This window comes from Anolis sagrei, chromosome 1 (assembly GCF_037176765.1).
Source record: "Anolis sagrei isolate rAnoSag1 chromosome 1, rAnoSag1.mat, whole genome shotgun sequence".
Classification (NCBI taxonomy): domain Eukaryota; kingdom Metazoa; phylum Chordata; class Lepidosauria; order Squamata; family Dactyloidae; genus Anolis; species Anolis sagrei.
The window spans coordinates 139,814,673-139,831,750 of NC_090021.1; the positions used below are offsets into that span (position 1 = coordinate 139,814,673).

At 39.3% G+C, this 17,078-nt stretch overlaps 1 protein-coding gene across 2 annotated transcripts; it reads right to left on the reverse strand.

The window, feature by feature from the left end:
- Nucleotides 1–570: 570 nt before the first annotated feature.
- CKAP2 (cytoskeleton associated protein 2) lies at nucleotides 571–14,496 on the reverse strand. 2 transcript variants are annotated; one of them, XM_060786787.2, is made up of 8 exons: nucleotides 14,251–14,496; nucleotides 11,098–11,148; nucleotides 8,861–9,648; nucleotides 7,508–7,721; nucleotides 5,899–6,063; nucleotides 4,984–5,053; nucleotides 3,481–3,796; nucleotides 571–2,241 (listed from the first exon to the last, which is right to left on the reverse strand). In XM_060786787.2, the coding sequence occupies exons 1-8, from the start codon at nucleotides 14,479–14,481 to the stop codon at nucleotides 1,986–1,988; spliced, it is 2,091 nt and encodes a 696-aa protein (XP_060642770.2). In that variant the 5' UTR covers nucleotides 14,482–14,496; the 3' UTR covers nucleotides 571–1,985. The 2 variants fall into 2 exon arrangements, with proteins under 2 accessions (XP_060642770.2, XP_060642762.2); XM_060786779.2 differs by having other exon boundaries at nucleotides 3,481–3,799.
- Nucleotides 14,497–17,078: the final 2,582 nt, after the last annotated feature.

Genomic DNA, 17,078 nt, shown 5'->3' on the forward strand with positions numbered 1-17,078 from the left:
ACAAGCCCTATGAGGAGCGGCTTAAGGATCCGGGCATGTTTAGCCCGAAGAAGAGAAGGCTGAGAGGATATGATAACCATGTATAAATATGTGAGGGGAAGTCACAGGGAGGAGGGAGCAAGCTTGTTTTTTGCTTCTCTGGAGACTAGGACACAAAACAATGGCTCCAAACTACAAGAAAGGAGATTCCATCTGAACATGAGGAAGAACTTCGTGACGCTGAGAGCCATTCAGCAGTGGAACTCTCTGCCCCAGAGTGTGATGGAGGCTCCTTCTTTGGAAGCTTTGAAACAGAGGCTGGATGGCCATCTGTCAGGGGTGATTTGAATACAGTATTCCTGCTTCTTGACAGGGGGTTGGACTGCATGGCCCACGAGGTCTCTTCCAACTCTATGATTCTACCCGCAGCTCAGCCTAATGCACTACTACCTGGTGGCAGTAGTGCATTAGGCTGCAAAGTTGAGCAGTTCCTGACACTCCAGCCCATTGTAGCACCACTATGGTAATACTGACAAGTTTACTTCTCATCTTTTCAAGCTATTAATCTGCTCAAATAAAGAAGAAATATGCTAATTTGTTAATGATAGATTTATTTCAATTATTCTTCTTAAAACACAAACATTCCAAAAATATAGTCAAGACAGACAAGAAATTTTAGGCAAAGCCCAAGTGGGCCCCAGCTAAGGAAAAATTCTTATCAAGAAATCTGGTTAGGAAGAGGATTCTCTTTCCCGTTCAACCTATATCTGCTTTAATTGAATGGGAAGCTTTAAAGGAGTGGTTCTCAACCTGTGGGTCCCCAGATGTTTTGGTCTTCAACTCCCAGAAATCCTAATAGCTGGTAAACTGGCTGGAATTTCTAGAAGTTGTATGCTCAAACACCTGGGGACCCACAGGTTGAGAATCACTGTAAGGCAGAGGGCCCCCTTTATCAGTTCAAGGCCCTCTTTATCAGTTCAAGGACTCAGTTGGATCCTAGCCATATATTTTACATGCCTGAAGTTAGGTGACAAACAGACAGACAGTTAAAAGCTAACACCTGTTAAAGCTGTTTTATGGTTAAAATAAAAATAGGTTAAAGTAAACTATTATAAATTGATATGGAAATGGTATCTAACACTGGTAAAATAGCAAATATAAATAAAAATTACCCAAAGAACTGTTGGAGGGGATGCCAGGAATTGGGAACATATATACATATGTAGTGGCAATGTAAATATGAAAGTGAATTTTGAAGTTTTTCGAGAGAGAGAGGATATTATAAATATAAAATTAGAAAAAAGAACCTAGTATTGCTTTATCATTATGTAAAAAATGAAAAAGATGTAATATCTAATTTACTTAACAGTAGCAAGGCTACTTATAGCGAGGAATTAGAAAAGGGGAATCAATATACAAATTGAAGAATGGTGTAAGGAATTATTGAAACTGGCAATAAACGATAAGTTGACATGCAAGTTAAAAGTTAGGAATATGGAGGAAAAATTATTTTGGACAGAAAATATTTTTAAAGTGGCTCAGGGAGAAGGGAGCACAGAGGTGAAGGATAGAAATACATACATAAGAGCGAAATTTACACTAGATATGAGATTAATGAGCGGAGGGAGGATTAAGTGTCTTGGATATTGTATGTTTACTGTAATATAAATTGCTTTATTTTACAAAAAAATATATTAAAAATAAAAAATAGGTTAGTATTTATCCATGGTGAAGGCCCATCTCAGTGTGCCATTGCCAAGGCCACAAGAGCTGGGAGTGTGGATATTTTAGTACCAAGGTTGTGTTAAGAGTTCATAAGCAACAAGTAGTAAGTGATGCAAGGATCAAGGCAGCAGGGAGTGAGAGCCAAACCACCTGGCTAACAAAGGCAAAAGGCTTCCACATCTGTGAGTATCTACATTCATCTTCATTGCGACAGGTTAAAGAGAGAAGCTTTTCATTTACAGGAGCTGTATACAAATAAAATCTTTGAACATTGAAAACTCTCATTCTTTGTCATGCTCTTCTAGGTTGATGGAAACACTTTTCAGGGCACGGTTTGGCCTATAGATGAAACCAGTGCCAGCATCTCCGCATTCTCCAAGCTGTTCAAGTGAAGACACACAAGCGCCATGTTCTTTCAACACATCTGGAAACTTGGATGACTTTTCATTTATGCGGCGAGAGCGTCTTACAGGAGTTAGAAATTTCAGGTCCTTGACAGCAGAATCCTTGGCTTCAAACTGTAGTTTTTTCTTTGTACTTGGGGACAGAAAATGAAGAGACCATTTATATAAAGTAGATACAGAATTAATTTTGCATTAATAACAACTTCAAATAACTGCTGAAAAAACATCCTCACAACAGATAACTATATGAAATATGTGAGATAACCTCAGGAAACATAAAATCCAATTTATCAAGAAAATATTAGCACAGCTAATATGGTAGATTTTTGTAGGGGTAAATAGCAAACACGTATCCTAATAATGTGATCCTAGATCTGACTACCCAAGTTAATTCCTGCTGAGTTGAATATAGGGCAGGGGTCCTCAAATTAAGGCCTGGGGGCCGGATGCAGCCCTCCAAGGTCATTTACCCGGCCCTCACTCAGGGTCAACCTAAGTCTGAAACGATTTGAAAGCACACAACAATAACAACAATCCTATCTCATCAGCCAAAAGTAGGTCCACACTTCCCATTGAAATACTAATAATGTTATATTTGTTGAAATTGTTCTTCATTTTAATTATTGTATTGTTTTAAAGTGTTTTTTGCACTACAAATAAGATATGTGCAGTGTTCATAGGAATTCATTCATGTTTTGTTCAAACTATAATCCAGCCCTCTGACAGTTTGAGGGACTGTGACCTGGCCCTCTGTTTAAAAAGTTTGAGGACTCCTGGTATAGGGCTTGCCATATATACTCGAGTGTAAGCAGAGTTTTTCAGCTTTTCTTTTAGGCTGAGAAAGCCTATGCTCGAGTCAAAATTATTTATATTATTTATATTTATGGTTTCAAATTTATTTATGAAATGTAAATTATTGTTACATTTATTATTTTACTCTATTTTATTAACATTACTATTTTTATTACATTATTTTACTCTATTACTATTATGTTTATTATTTTGCTCTATTATTGTTACTGCATGTATTTTTACTCTTATTAATTGAAGAATACGTAAGCACATTTACATTGAAGAAGGTTAGAATGGTTGAATCAGTTGGACAGTCTTATCTTAAATTACAGTTTTATGGAAATATTCAAAAATATTTAACCTACTGATGCCTCAATTAATGTGTTTGTATTGGTATCTATTTTTATTTTGAAATTTACCAGTAGCTGCTGCATTTCCTACCCTCGGCTTATACTCGAGTCAATGTTTTCCCAGTTTTTTGTGGTAAAATTAGGTGCCTCAGCTTATACTCGGTATATGGGTGTTCTATATAGTCACCCCTGCTCTGTGAAAGTGTATATTTAAAGAAATCAATGCTCACCTTTCCAAAAGAGGAGTAGTTGTCAAATTATATTTAATTAAGTAGGAGCCTATTTTGTCATCAGATTTTGACTCCTCAATTTCATCTGTGTGGCTTTCATCCTGATCATTGTTCCTTAATAGAGGCTTACTGCCCTCTTCATTTGTCTCTTGTTCAGCCTTCAAACAAGCATCTGTTGTTTTTTGGGAACTGTCTTCAATATGAGACTCCAAATTTTCACTTGCGGGTTCACCTTTGGAAATATTTTCTGATTTGTGTTTATCTAAATTTTCTTCTTTGGCCTCATCATTTTGAGTGATTTGTTCCCTCACCTGTTCTTCTGGGGGAAAAGAAAATATCAAAATTATAAGAGGTGAAGACATTTTCTCAATAAAAATGAAATTCAAAGGTAACATTATAGCATATAATATAGCATAATACAGCATATTTCCTGATAGCTATATTACAATCAAAGAACAAAATATTTGGTGTTGATTGTAAAAAAAATTCTCAGTGACAAATGTTATTTACTTTAAAAAAAACCATACAGAATAAACTGGGAGGGGCAACTGTGAGGGTGCCTTTCTGAACAAATTAAAAATGACATGGCAGTCATGCATGTTGGCCCTCCTTTCACTGCCAAGAGAAGCGTTTTGCCCTCAAGGTATGCAAAATGTCACAGTGAAATGAATACCTGCCCAATTATGGTTTAGTGACACCAGCACCTTCCAATCCAACCGAAATGATGAAATGCTTGGAAAGGAAGCCCTATGAGGAATAGCTGAGGGAGTTGGGTATGTTTAGCTTGGAGGAAAGGAAGCCTGAGAGGGGACATAATAGTCATGTCTAAATATTTCAAAGATCTATATTGAAGCCAATGATTTTCGAGTTGTTCCTCCTTTGCAAGTCCCCCTTACTTGTTTATGCCTCAGAAGGATATCAAATAGAGTGGAAAGTTATGAGATGATGATACTTAAAGAAACCCAGGTTGAAGAGAAATAGAACTTATAATGCAATGCTTATAATACACCAAGATTTGGATTTTTTTCTTCTCTGTTGCTAAAGTGTCACTACGGCCCCATCTACACTGAACGTTCAATGCAGATCAAAGCTAATTTCAAACTGTGGCAGTCAGACAACAAACCTCCAGAAAAATGCATGAAAGAAGGTCCTTAATGTGTATCGGTGCATCAGTTTGTGTCATCACCACCCAGGCCTCAAACTGGTTCCAGGATTTCGTCCGCAATTATTTGCACATTGAAACCACTTTTTTCAATAACACGTTAAACAGTCAGTGTAGATCGGGCCCATGATATCTTTAGCCACAGATATACACATGCTTTTATAATACCACTGTGTCTGCTTGCACAAACACACACATTTAGACATACACCAAAACTGGGATAAATAATAACTAAAATATTCTATGCCTTGATGACAAAAGGCAACAGTAAAAGCTCTGCAAGAAGCACTTGCCAATTTATTTGAGGTGTCTAACTTAAGGTGGATTTTTAAAATTCTTACCATCACATTTCTTTAGATCAGTTTTAACCTTCATAACTTCAGCTAACACACGGCGTAGCTCTTCAGTTGGCTGGAAGAAATATGTTTTGGTTAGTATCCAATTAGATTAGCTGTAAACTTGCCCTTGGCATATGTGAGTTTCATTTTTGCGGATTTTATTAATATGTTAATATATTCTCTATAGTAATCTCTAGATTCTACAACATTATTCCATCGTCAGTTTCCACCATAGAGTTGCACTAGAGAGCTTCATAAACATTTCCACTCGTGAACACTTTCTGCCTGAGAAATCTGTATATGACCCGACAGAGAAGTATATAAAACAGGTATATGTTACTGATAATAAATCAATGTTTGCAAAGCTTCCTAAAAAGGCTGATTTTATTCTTTGCAAAGTACAGCTAAAGTATTTTCTGCAGAATCCATTGCATGTTGTTAACAAATTTATGTAAATGGGTGGTATTCCCAAACCTTTTACTGTTGCCAAAGTTTTTGTGACCTCACATTGAGCTTAGACAATCTCATTTGTGGTCAGGATCCATAGTTTAAGAAACAGTGCAGTACAGGACTTAGAGATTCCTAGAGAAAATATTTTTTCTCCATAGGTTTTTGTTTTTGCAAACTCCGAACTCCAGTGAATATGGAAGGTTAACCATAATTAGCCAGTGTATTGATCAAAGCACTGGACTAGGACCTGGAAAACTCAAATTCTTATCTCCATTTAATTATGAAACTCACTGGGTGACTCTGAAACAGTCACCATCCCACAAGGTTATTACAAGGATTAGGGTTGGGAAAATAAACTATGTATACATCACCTTGAGCTGCTTGGGTAAAAGGTGATAAGAATACTCTTTGTATTATCTTGTAAAAGCAAAATACATTAGAAGCCATGCCACACCTAGGAGTCCCTACCTGTGCTCCTGCCAGAATTGCATTTTCATAAATGCAAAGGACCTTTTCAATAGAGCGAAACTGTTCGAGACGCATCTGACACACCCAATACTTTGCAAGCTTTTTCGCATTTGGAATAGTCAGTATGAGCGTTTCCAAAGTCTGATGCACTGTTTCAGGAGAACCCTGAGAAGAGATATAAAAGAAATACAACATGAGTAAGACGCCCAACTGTGCAAAAGTTGATATTTGACACGAATTATTGACATACATGCTAGTCTACCACAGTGAACACAAAGTTTGTGTTGGATGAGAAATTGGACTTACTCCTGGGATGGCAGGAGAAGCAATCCACAATTGATTTTAGCCTCTATGTGTCATCCAGACTAGCAAGAATTAACATTGTTTTTCAGCTGAGGTGTTAAGCTCCTTTCCTACAATAGCTTTATTATCAAGCATTAACCAATTAAACTAAAATAAACTCAGATACATTCTCAGAGCAATTTTTACTTAGACATGAATTGCTCCTCCTGCTATCATGATTAAGCCCAATTTCTCACTCTCAGGATGGCATTAAGAAGCAATCCACGATTGGGACTTACCCAAACCCCCCTTCTGGGTGGGAAGTATCACTTTGATACTATAGATTGCACAATCCTTCCAAGCTAATGTTTTGATCTATAGTTGTTGTGCCGTCGCGCCTGGGGCTATAGAGAAAGAGGCATGGACGTGACTGCTTTCCCCAGGGGATTGCTTTCTTGCCCTCCTTTAGGGAAACTGGAACTCCCAAGGACCAGAACACAACAGTTAACTCAAAATGATGTTTATTGTTAACAGTTCTCTTTCTTTGACACAAACTTTATGTTTCAACTGGGAAAAGATACTTTATAAACTCTAAGTCCAGGTTCCCAAGAGTAATAAGCTGAGAAGCTTTTCCGGTTCCCTCTCTCTCAATGGCTATGGATGCCAGAGCAAACCACAACCCCAGTTCAGTGGCCTAAACTGAAGGACAAGACCTTCCTATGGTGCCAAAGAACTGGTGTGAGGGTGCCTGAGGTCTTCACATGTTCGTTCAGGGGGTTTGAACATAAAGAATAAGACTCAGGGGTAAAACCTAAGAACTGATAGTAAAAAATGCCTTGACCAGGGGCTTTTGGGCCAAGCTTTTGGACACGTCCATCCAATGAGTCTTTAACTGAGGTAAAAAAAGGTGAGGGAGAAACCTTCCCTTTCTCCCTTGGAAGGGGCGGAGCCTAAACAACTGAACTGAGGAAACAAACCAATTGGTGCATAACAACAACAAATTGACAGCTATAGCAACCAATGAAATTCAACCACACATGTACAAGGTAGACAGAAACAAAATGGCAGTTCAAAATCCTGCAACTAACAGTTCTAAATATATGAGGCGCCACACGCGCGGTCACAGTTGTCCAACTTACGTTGAAATCCTCTCGTTAATCCACCAAAGAGAAACATGCATTCTTTATTATTTGTGCCCATTTAAATTTTTTAAATCCCTCTCTCTAGATAATAGGAACCTTTTCCTTAAGTCCTCTTTACCCTCTGAAACATGTGGGCTGCCAACCACCTTAGACAGATATAACATTAATCATAACCCACAACTCACCATCTCAATTAAGAGCAAACATTCTGCAAGTGTCTTATTGGCTTTGTCAGTGATAAGTCCTTGCTCATCTTCCTCAGCTATGGTGGCCCAAAAGGACTTAGTTGGCTCTTGTACAATTTGCTCAGCTGTTTCTGTTTTAGGCTGAGTATCTGCAGATATTGGAGCAGATGGCTTTTTGATACCTTTCTGCACCCGCCACTCAGCCAGCTGAGATCTGAAAAGGATTATATTAATATAGTTAGCAACACTTTCCATTGCTCCTCAACAGCAAGATAGCATGTGACAGAGACCACATCAACAGTGCATAAAAGCACAATCATGGGTTAAGAGTAAGCAGATACTCTCAAAAACCAACACACTTTGTCTCCCTTTTCAGCTCGTTTCAACTGCAAAAATTAATTATGGTGTTTGCCTCCTCCATTAAGAATTGGAAATAGAAATAAAGCTAGGGAATTCATTTCACAATACAGGCAGTCTCTGAGTTACAGACATTCAACTTCCATGAGACTGCTAGTTACAAATGGGGGTGAGGGAATAGGAAGCGAGAGGAAATTAACTCCTAGGAAGGGAAATTCACTCCTGAAAAAGTTATCATGGGGAAAATAGTGGATTCATTAAAAATGACTCTGGAATTGGAGAGCAGGCGCAAAAGAAACAGCTTGGAAAGCTGTCTCAATAAAGGCATATAGATAAATATTGGTTTTATGTGAATAGATAAATGGAACAGACCTGGATTACGTTTTGGGTTGTATGATTTTAATTGATGTTTTTAATAAGTTACATTTTAATTGTAACTGTATTGATACATGTCTGGCATTGAATTGCTGTCTGTTGTAAGGCTGCCTTGAGTCCCTCCAGGTTGAAAAGGCGGGATAGAAATACAGTAAATAAATAAATAAGAAATACTCAACTCTCATTAGTCTCAGGACACAAACACCCTGGAGCAAATGATGATATTTTAGGTTAAGCAATTCATACATTGCTTATTTAGCTCAAGGCAGTACAGGCAAGCGGGGGGGGGGGGGGGGTGCTACATGTGGCAATTGGGCCCTAATATCATATGTCTGATCACCACTGGACCAATGGGCATCTTTTTGAAGCAAAGTTATTTTGCTTTGTCATACAGTCATAGTATTAAAAGCCCACCAAACTGCTCTTAACCCAACTAGCTATAGAGCACTTTTATTTACCAGCTTTCAACCTTCTTGCTATTTAGCCTTTTCACCTCTAAAGAGCTGAAATGTACTCTGCCTACAATCAAATAGTCAATTTCATTATTTAACGTTTATGAGTTCACATGCATACCAGACAAACGACAAAAGATGTTATCCACATTTTTAATATTTTCATTACCTTCTCACGTGTGAAGATGTTGCCGGAAGTGTTTTTCTTTTGTCAAACGATTCTGAGATTGCCACAGACCTACGAGCCTGAGAAGCAGGTCCTGCTAAATTTCCTGTTACAGTTTTAGGTACAGGTTTTTTCGTTGCATGCACATAATTATTAGCACTGGCTGGAACAGACTTTAACACTGGCTTCCAGTTCTTGGCAAAGTTTATTTGGGCTCCTCCTTTATGTGCTGATGAACTTCTGGCAGGCTTATTCTCAGGATTCAGGATGGGCTTGGGCTGGCTAAGAGATACTCTCACAGGAGGCCTGGTTTGAACTGAGGTTATAGCCCCAGCCTTAGAAGTGCTAACTGTGTTGGTGATTTGAGTGTCCTTAGCACATTTACTATTGTCTGTGGCTCCTGTTTTCATAACTGACTTAGGGGGAGCAGCCAAGGAATTCCTGCTCTCCACATTCCTTGGGACATTTCTGAAGGAGTTGATCTTAGATGATACTACCTTACCCCGATACGAGCCAAGCACACGCTTCTCAGAGAGGCATGCACCAGGGTTGGGTGTAGTTGTTTTTAGCTGTGTTTCCTTTGCATTTCTTTTGAGCAAGAATGCCTGACTGAGTGAGGCACTCTTGATTTTATTTTCAGCAAAGTCAGAAGCTGCTGTAGTGTCGAATGCAGATTTAGAATTTGAAGCCATATTAATTTGCTTCAGTACATTGGGAGATTTTAATCCCTTTGGAGAAGCCATATTTTCTCCCAGAATGATTGTTGCTCCAGGAGCATTTTCTTTATCTTCCTGAAAATTAAGTAAAACACAAGATGAAACATTTTACCTACAGGTTTTCCAACACAATGTCATATATAGCTTACTGTACTAAATATAATATTGCTATAATCATTTCTCAATTATCATATATACAAAGAGAATAATAATAATAATAATAATAATAATAATAATATACAAATTTATTTATATTCCGCCCTATCTCCCCAAGAGGACTCAGGGCGAATTCTAACATATCAACAGCAAACATTCAATGCCTTCGTAAAACAAATACTGACATAAAATCCTAGAGAAAACCCGCATGTGAAAATAACATTAAAACCTAACATCAAATTAAACTTAACATCAGTAAATTAAAATACACGTAATCAAATAAAATTATATAACATAAAATCTAAACAAACATCCACATTAATTTACAACAGCCAACTAGAGTTCACAAAACCATGTGGGTTGGTTGTGCATTGAAACATTGGTCATTGGGGCTGGCATAAACTTGGAGAGTCCAAATATGAAATAGTTCTCAACCAGAGCCCAGTAGTAATCTCTCATTATCTAATCTTCATCCTTTTCAAGGAGCGGAGGGAGGGGGCCAGCCTTATATTTTTAGGGAGGAAGTTCCAGAGGTGGGGGCAATCACTGAGAAGGCCCTTTCTCTTGTTCCCACAAAGGGTGGGAACTGAGGGCAGGGCATTATTATAGAATGCATTATTTCATCATTTTCCTATATTGTAAAACATTTTTGAAGATTACTATATTATAAATGCAGGATATAAATGGAAGGAAACTAGAAAAACTAGATAAGTAGGCAAAATAAGATGTGATAATTGTTTCACTTTGTATCTATTCTCCTGCATTTCCTTCCATACTTCTTTCATGTTTAGGATATGTAAGGGCCTGGGAAATCCAGTTTTTCCAAGGTCTGGTTTTGTTTTCTTTGATAAATGTCTTATGCAACATTTTATTTTCATTTCCAAATAAAGAATCAAAACACTAACACTAGATTCATCACAACCTAAATGATCTCTTTCGTGCACTAGCACCTGATCTTTCAGAGAAACTTTCAAATGCCACAGAACAAAAATGTCATTAGATATGTCAATGTGAAAAAAATCAATCCATAGTTGGAAACACCTCAGTATAATAAATAAATACATGGCTAGTTTTCCATAAAACATTTAGTATTTTTCTGGCCATAAACATTTCCTCATTTCAAAAATTTCATAATAGTCTCAATGTACAGAATGAGAAAACGAAGACCTTGGAACGATTGGATATGGGCAACAGAAGTCATAGTGGTTTTCTTCAAAATATTTTAAAACCTCTTTTTTCTTGGCTTTTTATCTGGAAGCAACAAGGTTCTTTGCCTTTAGGGAATAATCAGGATGTAATATATGTAATCCATTTTGATCTCAAAATGCAAGTGGATGAATAGCAAACAATACACATGTTAGTACTTACCATTTTCACTTTAAAAATAAATTTATTTGATGCAGAGTTTAATCTGGGCAGCTGTTGAGAAAATGAAAAACACAGAAAAGCTAAGTGTTGGGTATATTTGCACATCATGTACATGTAATAATGCATCTCATTTCTGGCAAAATACTTTTGAAACAATTCTGAATGAAAAAATGAAAGAGAACAGAATGAGCAATACAGAAGACAGTGAGGTGATATGGGGAGAATTCTGAGAATATATATTTGTCAAAGAAAAGGGAATAAAACTAAATCAACCTACAGTAGAATTTTGGAGAAAAGGTCAATATAAGATTAATTAATATTAATGAATATATGTCCTGTGGGGTGGTGGGTGCACATAGATTACATGTATTAAAATATGTGTTTATTTGTTTAACGGATTTATTGTATGTTTTTGTGTTAATGTTAGTTGTGTGTGATTTGTATAATTTTATTATTTAAAAAATCTAGGCGGGAAGCAACAGAATTACAATTTAATTTAACTGAAATTTGCTCATTCAAGCACTTCTATAGCGGGCACTAACATATAAGCAAATGCCATGGTCTCTATGGATCTACTTTAATCGATATTAACAGCTTTTGTGACCCTGGGTGCCGCTTTTAGGTAACATTAAGCCACTCAGGAGACCTCTGGTTAGGGACAAAGGTCTGGAAGTAAATATTTAAAATAATCATAACTTGGAACCCTTAATACAAACAAACAAACAACTCCAGCTAGCTCAAAATACAGCAACCAGATTGGTTATGGGAACATCCAGGAGTGAACATATTACACCTATCCTAAAGACACTCCATTGGCTGCCAATTAGTGTCTGGGCAAAGTACAAAGTGTTGGACCTGGACCTCACATGGTTTGTGTCCAGGTCGCCTACTCCTGCACAATCCGTCCCTTTGGACACTTCTGTCTTCTGAGGTGGGAGGGCATCTGCTCCAACCAGTCAGAGCTTGACTGGCAATCACCACCCAGGGCCCTTCCTCACAGTCATATAATCCAGAAAATCAAGGCAGAAAATCCCACAATATCTGCTTTGAACCAGGTTATCTGAGGGCCCTTCCATACAGCTATATAATCCAGAATATCCAGGCAGAAAATCCCACAATATCTGCTTTGAATTGGAATATATGGATTCAGATAACCTGGGGCCCTTCCACAGTCCTATATCCCAGACTATCAAGGCAGAAAATCCCACATTATCTGAGTGTGGTCTTAAATCATAGGGCCCTTCCACACAGCCCTATATGCCAGAGTATCCAGGCAGAAAATCCCACAATATCTGCTTTGAATTGAGTTATCTGAGTCCACACTGCCATATATTCAAGTTCAAAGCAGATAATGTGGGATTTTATTCAGCTGTGTAGAAGGGGTCCCAGAGGACCTTTCTATCGGCTACCCCAAGGGCGTGGAAGGATCTGCTGGTAGCTAATTCAGCTGTTGGAATTTAAGACAAAAGTGACGACCTTGCGGCAGGCCTACCCAGTCTTTAAGCATGAATTCTAAACCCATGTCATGTGTTTTGGTCTCTGTTCTATGTGAATGTGTATTTTACAGAAATGCATTGATCTTTATCATTTATGGAATTGAATTTTAACGTGTTTGTAGAATTTTTATATAGTATGTGTGTGTTTTTAACTGTGCTGTGACCCGCCTCCAGCCATGGGGAGAGGCGGGTAAGAAATAAAATTATTATTATTAAAATAAATCCAAAGGGACCATACATCTGTTGCAGGACTATAGAGAAGTGGTTCTCAACCTGTGGGTCCCCAGATGTTTTGGCCTTCAACTCCCAGAAATCCTAACAGCTCGTAAACTGGCTGGGATTTCTGGGAGTTGTAGGCCAAAACACCTGGGGACCCACCGGTTGAGAAACACGAGACATTGTGGAATTAATGCAATTTGGCACCATTTAGCTGCCATTGCTCAAGGCTATGGAATCCTGGGAGTTTTCCTTTAGTAGTTTGGTGAGGCACCAGCACCCTTTGGCAATGAAGGCTAAATTTATTTACTTATTTACAGCATTTCTACCCCATCCTTCTCAACCCCTGAAGGGGGACTCAGGACAGCATACATTTGGCACAATTTGATTCCATTAAATATAACAAAGCAATATAACAACAATTAAAAATAATAATTAGAACAGCGAACTTTTTTCGTTGGGAAACAAGTTCCACAGGCAGGGGGCCACAGCCGAGAAGGCCCCGTCTCTCGTCCCCACCAGACATATTTGCAATGCTGGCAGGAGCGAGAGCAGGGTCTCCCCAGATGATCTTAAACTGCGAGGCAGGACATAGTGGGAGATGCGTTCAGACAAGTAAGCTTGGCCAGAACCGTAAAGAGCAGTGGTTCTCAACCTGTGGGTCCCCAGGTGTTTTGGCCCACAACTCCCTGAAATCCCTGCCAGTTTACCAGTTGTTAGGATTTCTGGGTGTTGAAGGTCACAACATCTGGGGACCCACAGGTTAAGAACCACTGGTATAGAGCTTTATATTTATAAATTATTTATGTATTTATTATTTACGACATTTATATGCCGCCCTTCTCACCCCGAAGGGGACTCAAAGCGGCTTACAAGGTATATATACATACAATATATTATTAACATAGTACAATATCAGTTTTAAATATTGCTATATTGCACTATATCAATTATACTGTGATATTATTAGTAATATTACATGTAATATAAATATATAATTATAATATATTATTATTAAATGCCTTCTTGAGCTGCGATTCTCATGATCCTATTTGCATTGAGCCTTGGAATTAATTTTAGATACTGAGGGCCCTCCCACACAGCTTTATAATCCAGAATTGCTTTGAACCGAGTTATCTGAGCCCACACTGTCATATAACCCAGTTCAAAGCAGATAATATGGGATTTAACTCATGTGTGGAAGGGGGTTGGATTATCTGTGGGCCCTTCCACACCGCTGTCTAAAATCCAGTTTGAACTGGATGATCTGGCTATGAGGATTCAGATAACCCAGTTCAAAGCAGATCTTGTGTAATCTGGTTACTTGGCTATGTGGCAGGGCCCTTCTGTAGCCTCCCTCGCTGCTCTCCTTATATTAATACATACACACATGTAAATATATATTTACAAAATAATAATTTCCTTCTTTCTCCACTCTCACCTGCTTTCTCGACGTCTCAGCTCTTTCCCTCAGGACACTGCTCAACCGCCACCAACTCCTTTCGCCACTCGCTCCGTTTGAATTTAATTTCGCCGCCCGCACGCCTCCCATTGGCTGGAAGGGGCGAGGCCTCGAGGCTTGAAATCGACAAATCAGAGCGAAGTCCATAGAGGCATTACTAACCAAAGGCAAAGGCGGAGAAAAAGTACCATAGAGGACAATCACAGTCATTCTTCTATTGATTTCCGGTTCTCATGCGGGGTTGTGGGATTTTTTTCCATCTGTTACTCTCAAGCCGTAAAGCAACAGGTTGCCCCCTCCCCCAGTAATTATTTGAAAACTGAAGGTCCTTCCAGGCCCCTTCCACACAGCTGAATAAAATCCCACATTTTCTGCTTTGAACAGGAATATATGGCAGTGTGGACTCAGATAACCCAGATCAAAGCAGATACTGTGGGATTTTCTGCCTTGATATTCTGGGTTATATGGCTGTGTAGAAGGGCCCCTAGACAGGCCCTATATCCCAGGATGTGATCCCAGGTTTTCTACTTTAAACTGGATCATATGAGTCCACACTGCCAGGTAATCCGGGATAAACAGAAAACCTGGGGTCAGATCCTGGGATATAGGGCCTGTATGGAAGAACAGCATTATTTATTTATTTACGACATATATTTATATGCATTTATATGCATATATTTATATGCACAAGTTCTTGGTGGGATGGGCATCCCAAGCCACCTTGTCTCTCTCCTGAGGAATCTGTACAAGGACCAAGTAGCAACAGTCAGAACTGACCACGGAACAACAGACTGGTTCAAGATTGGGAAAGGCGTACTCTCACCCAACCTTTTTAACTTGTATGCAGAACACATCATGCGATGTGCAGGGCTGGATGAATGCAAAGCTGGGGTGAAAATTGCTGGAAGAAACATTAACAACCTCAGATATGCAGATGACACCACTCTGATGGCTGAAAGCGAGGAGGAGCTGAGGCGTCTTCTAATCAAGGTGAAAGAAGAAAGCGCAAAAGATGGGTTGCAGCTAAACATAAAAAAAACCAAGATTATGGCAACAAGAATGATTGACAACTGGAAAATAGAGGGAGAAAATGTGGAGGCTGTGACAGACTTTGTATTTCTAGGTGCAAAGATTACTGCAGACGCAGACTGTGGCCAGGAAATCAGAAGACGCTTACTTCTTGGGAGGAGAGCAATGTCCAATCTCGATAAAATAGTAAAGAATAGAGACATCACACTGGCAACAAAGATCTGCCTAGTCAAAGCCATGGTATTCCCTGTAGTCACCTACGGATGTGAGAGCTGGACCTTAGGGAAGGCCGAGCGAAGGAAGATAGATGCTTTTGAACTGTGGTGCTGGAGGAAAGTTCTGAGAGTGCCTTGGACTGCGAGAAGATCCAACCAGTCCATCCTCCAGGAAATAAAGCCCGACTGCTCATTGGAGAGAAGGATACTAGAGACAAAGCTGAAGTAGTTTGGCCACATCATGAGGAGACAGCAAAGCCTGGAGAAGACAATTATGCTGGGGAAAGTGGAAGGTAAAAGGAAGAGGGGCCGACCAAGGGCAAGATGGATGGATGGCATCCTTGAAGTGACTGGACTGACCTTGAAGGAGCTGGGGGTGGTGACGGCCGACAGGAAGCTCTGGCGTGGGCTGGTCCATGAGGTCACGAAGAGTCGGAGACAACTGAACGAATGAACAACAACAACATTTATATGCATATATTTATATCCCACTTTATCTCTCCATATCTCTTTATATGCATATATTTATATGCATTTATATGCATTTATATTTACATTCCACTTTATCTCTCCATATGGAGACTCAAAGAGGCTCACAATCAAAAACATTACAAGATCAGTATATCATTATATATTATATATTATCAATACTAATTACATTACCTAATTACATTACCAGCTTACCTCTCCGAACGCATCTCCACCTATGAACCGACCAGAACATTAAGATCGTCTGGGGAGGCCCTGCTCTCGATCCCGCCTGCGTCACAGGCGCGCTTGGCGGGGACGAGAGACAGGGCCTTCTCAGTGGTGGCCCCTCGGCTATGGAATGCCCTACCGGCAGACATCAGACAGGTACCTTCGCTGCTGACGTTTCGGAGAATGGTTAAGACCTGGCTTTATGAACAAGCGTTTGGTTAAGCAGTGCAACCAATCATAGGAAGACGGTAAATGGAACATAGGAATGGTACAAGGATTATGAGAACGGATCTGATTTCAACTGAGGCGTTATGTTATGTCTGTTTTGTTGATCTGTCTTGTTGATTGTTAACTGTTGTGGATTGATGCTGTTGATCCTGTTTGTTGCATTGTTATGTTTTAATTGCACTGACACTGTTTGATAATTGTACCTTGTAAACCGCAGAGTCGCCTGTTAAGGGCTGAAAAATGCGGTATAGAAATAAAGCAAGCAAATAAATAAATAAATAAATAAATAATCATATACAGTATCATGGGAACCCCCGGTGGCACAGTGGGTTAAAGCACTGAGCTGCTGAGCTTGTTGATCGAAAGGTCGCAGGTTCGATTCCGGGGAGTGGCGTGAGCTTCCGCTGTCAGCCCTAGCTTCTGCCAACCTAGCAGTTCGAAAACATGCAAATGTGAGTAGATCAATAGGTACCGCTCCAGTGGGAAGGTAACGGCGCTCCATGCAGTCATGCCGGCCACATGACCTTGGAGGTGTCTACGGACAACGCTGGCTCTTCGGCTTAGAAATGGAGATGAGCACCACACCCCAGAGTCAGACATGACTGGACTTAATGTCAGGGGACTACCTTTACCTAT

Coding starts and splice junctions, on each gene's coding strand:
- CKAP2 (XM_060786779.2), bottom strand. CDS start 14,481: ATGACTGTGATTGTCCTCTATGGTACTTTTTCTCCGCCTTTGCCTTTG. Junction 6,064..7,507: donor GTTTGCTCTTAATTGAGATG/GTGAGTTGTGGG, acceptor ATCTCTTCTCAG/GGTTCTCCTGAAACAGTGCA. Junction 5,054..5,898: donor CAATTCTGGCAGGAGCACAG/GTAGGGACTCCT, acceptor TATTTCTTCCAG/CCAACTGAAGAGCTACGCCG.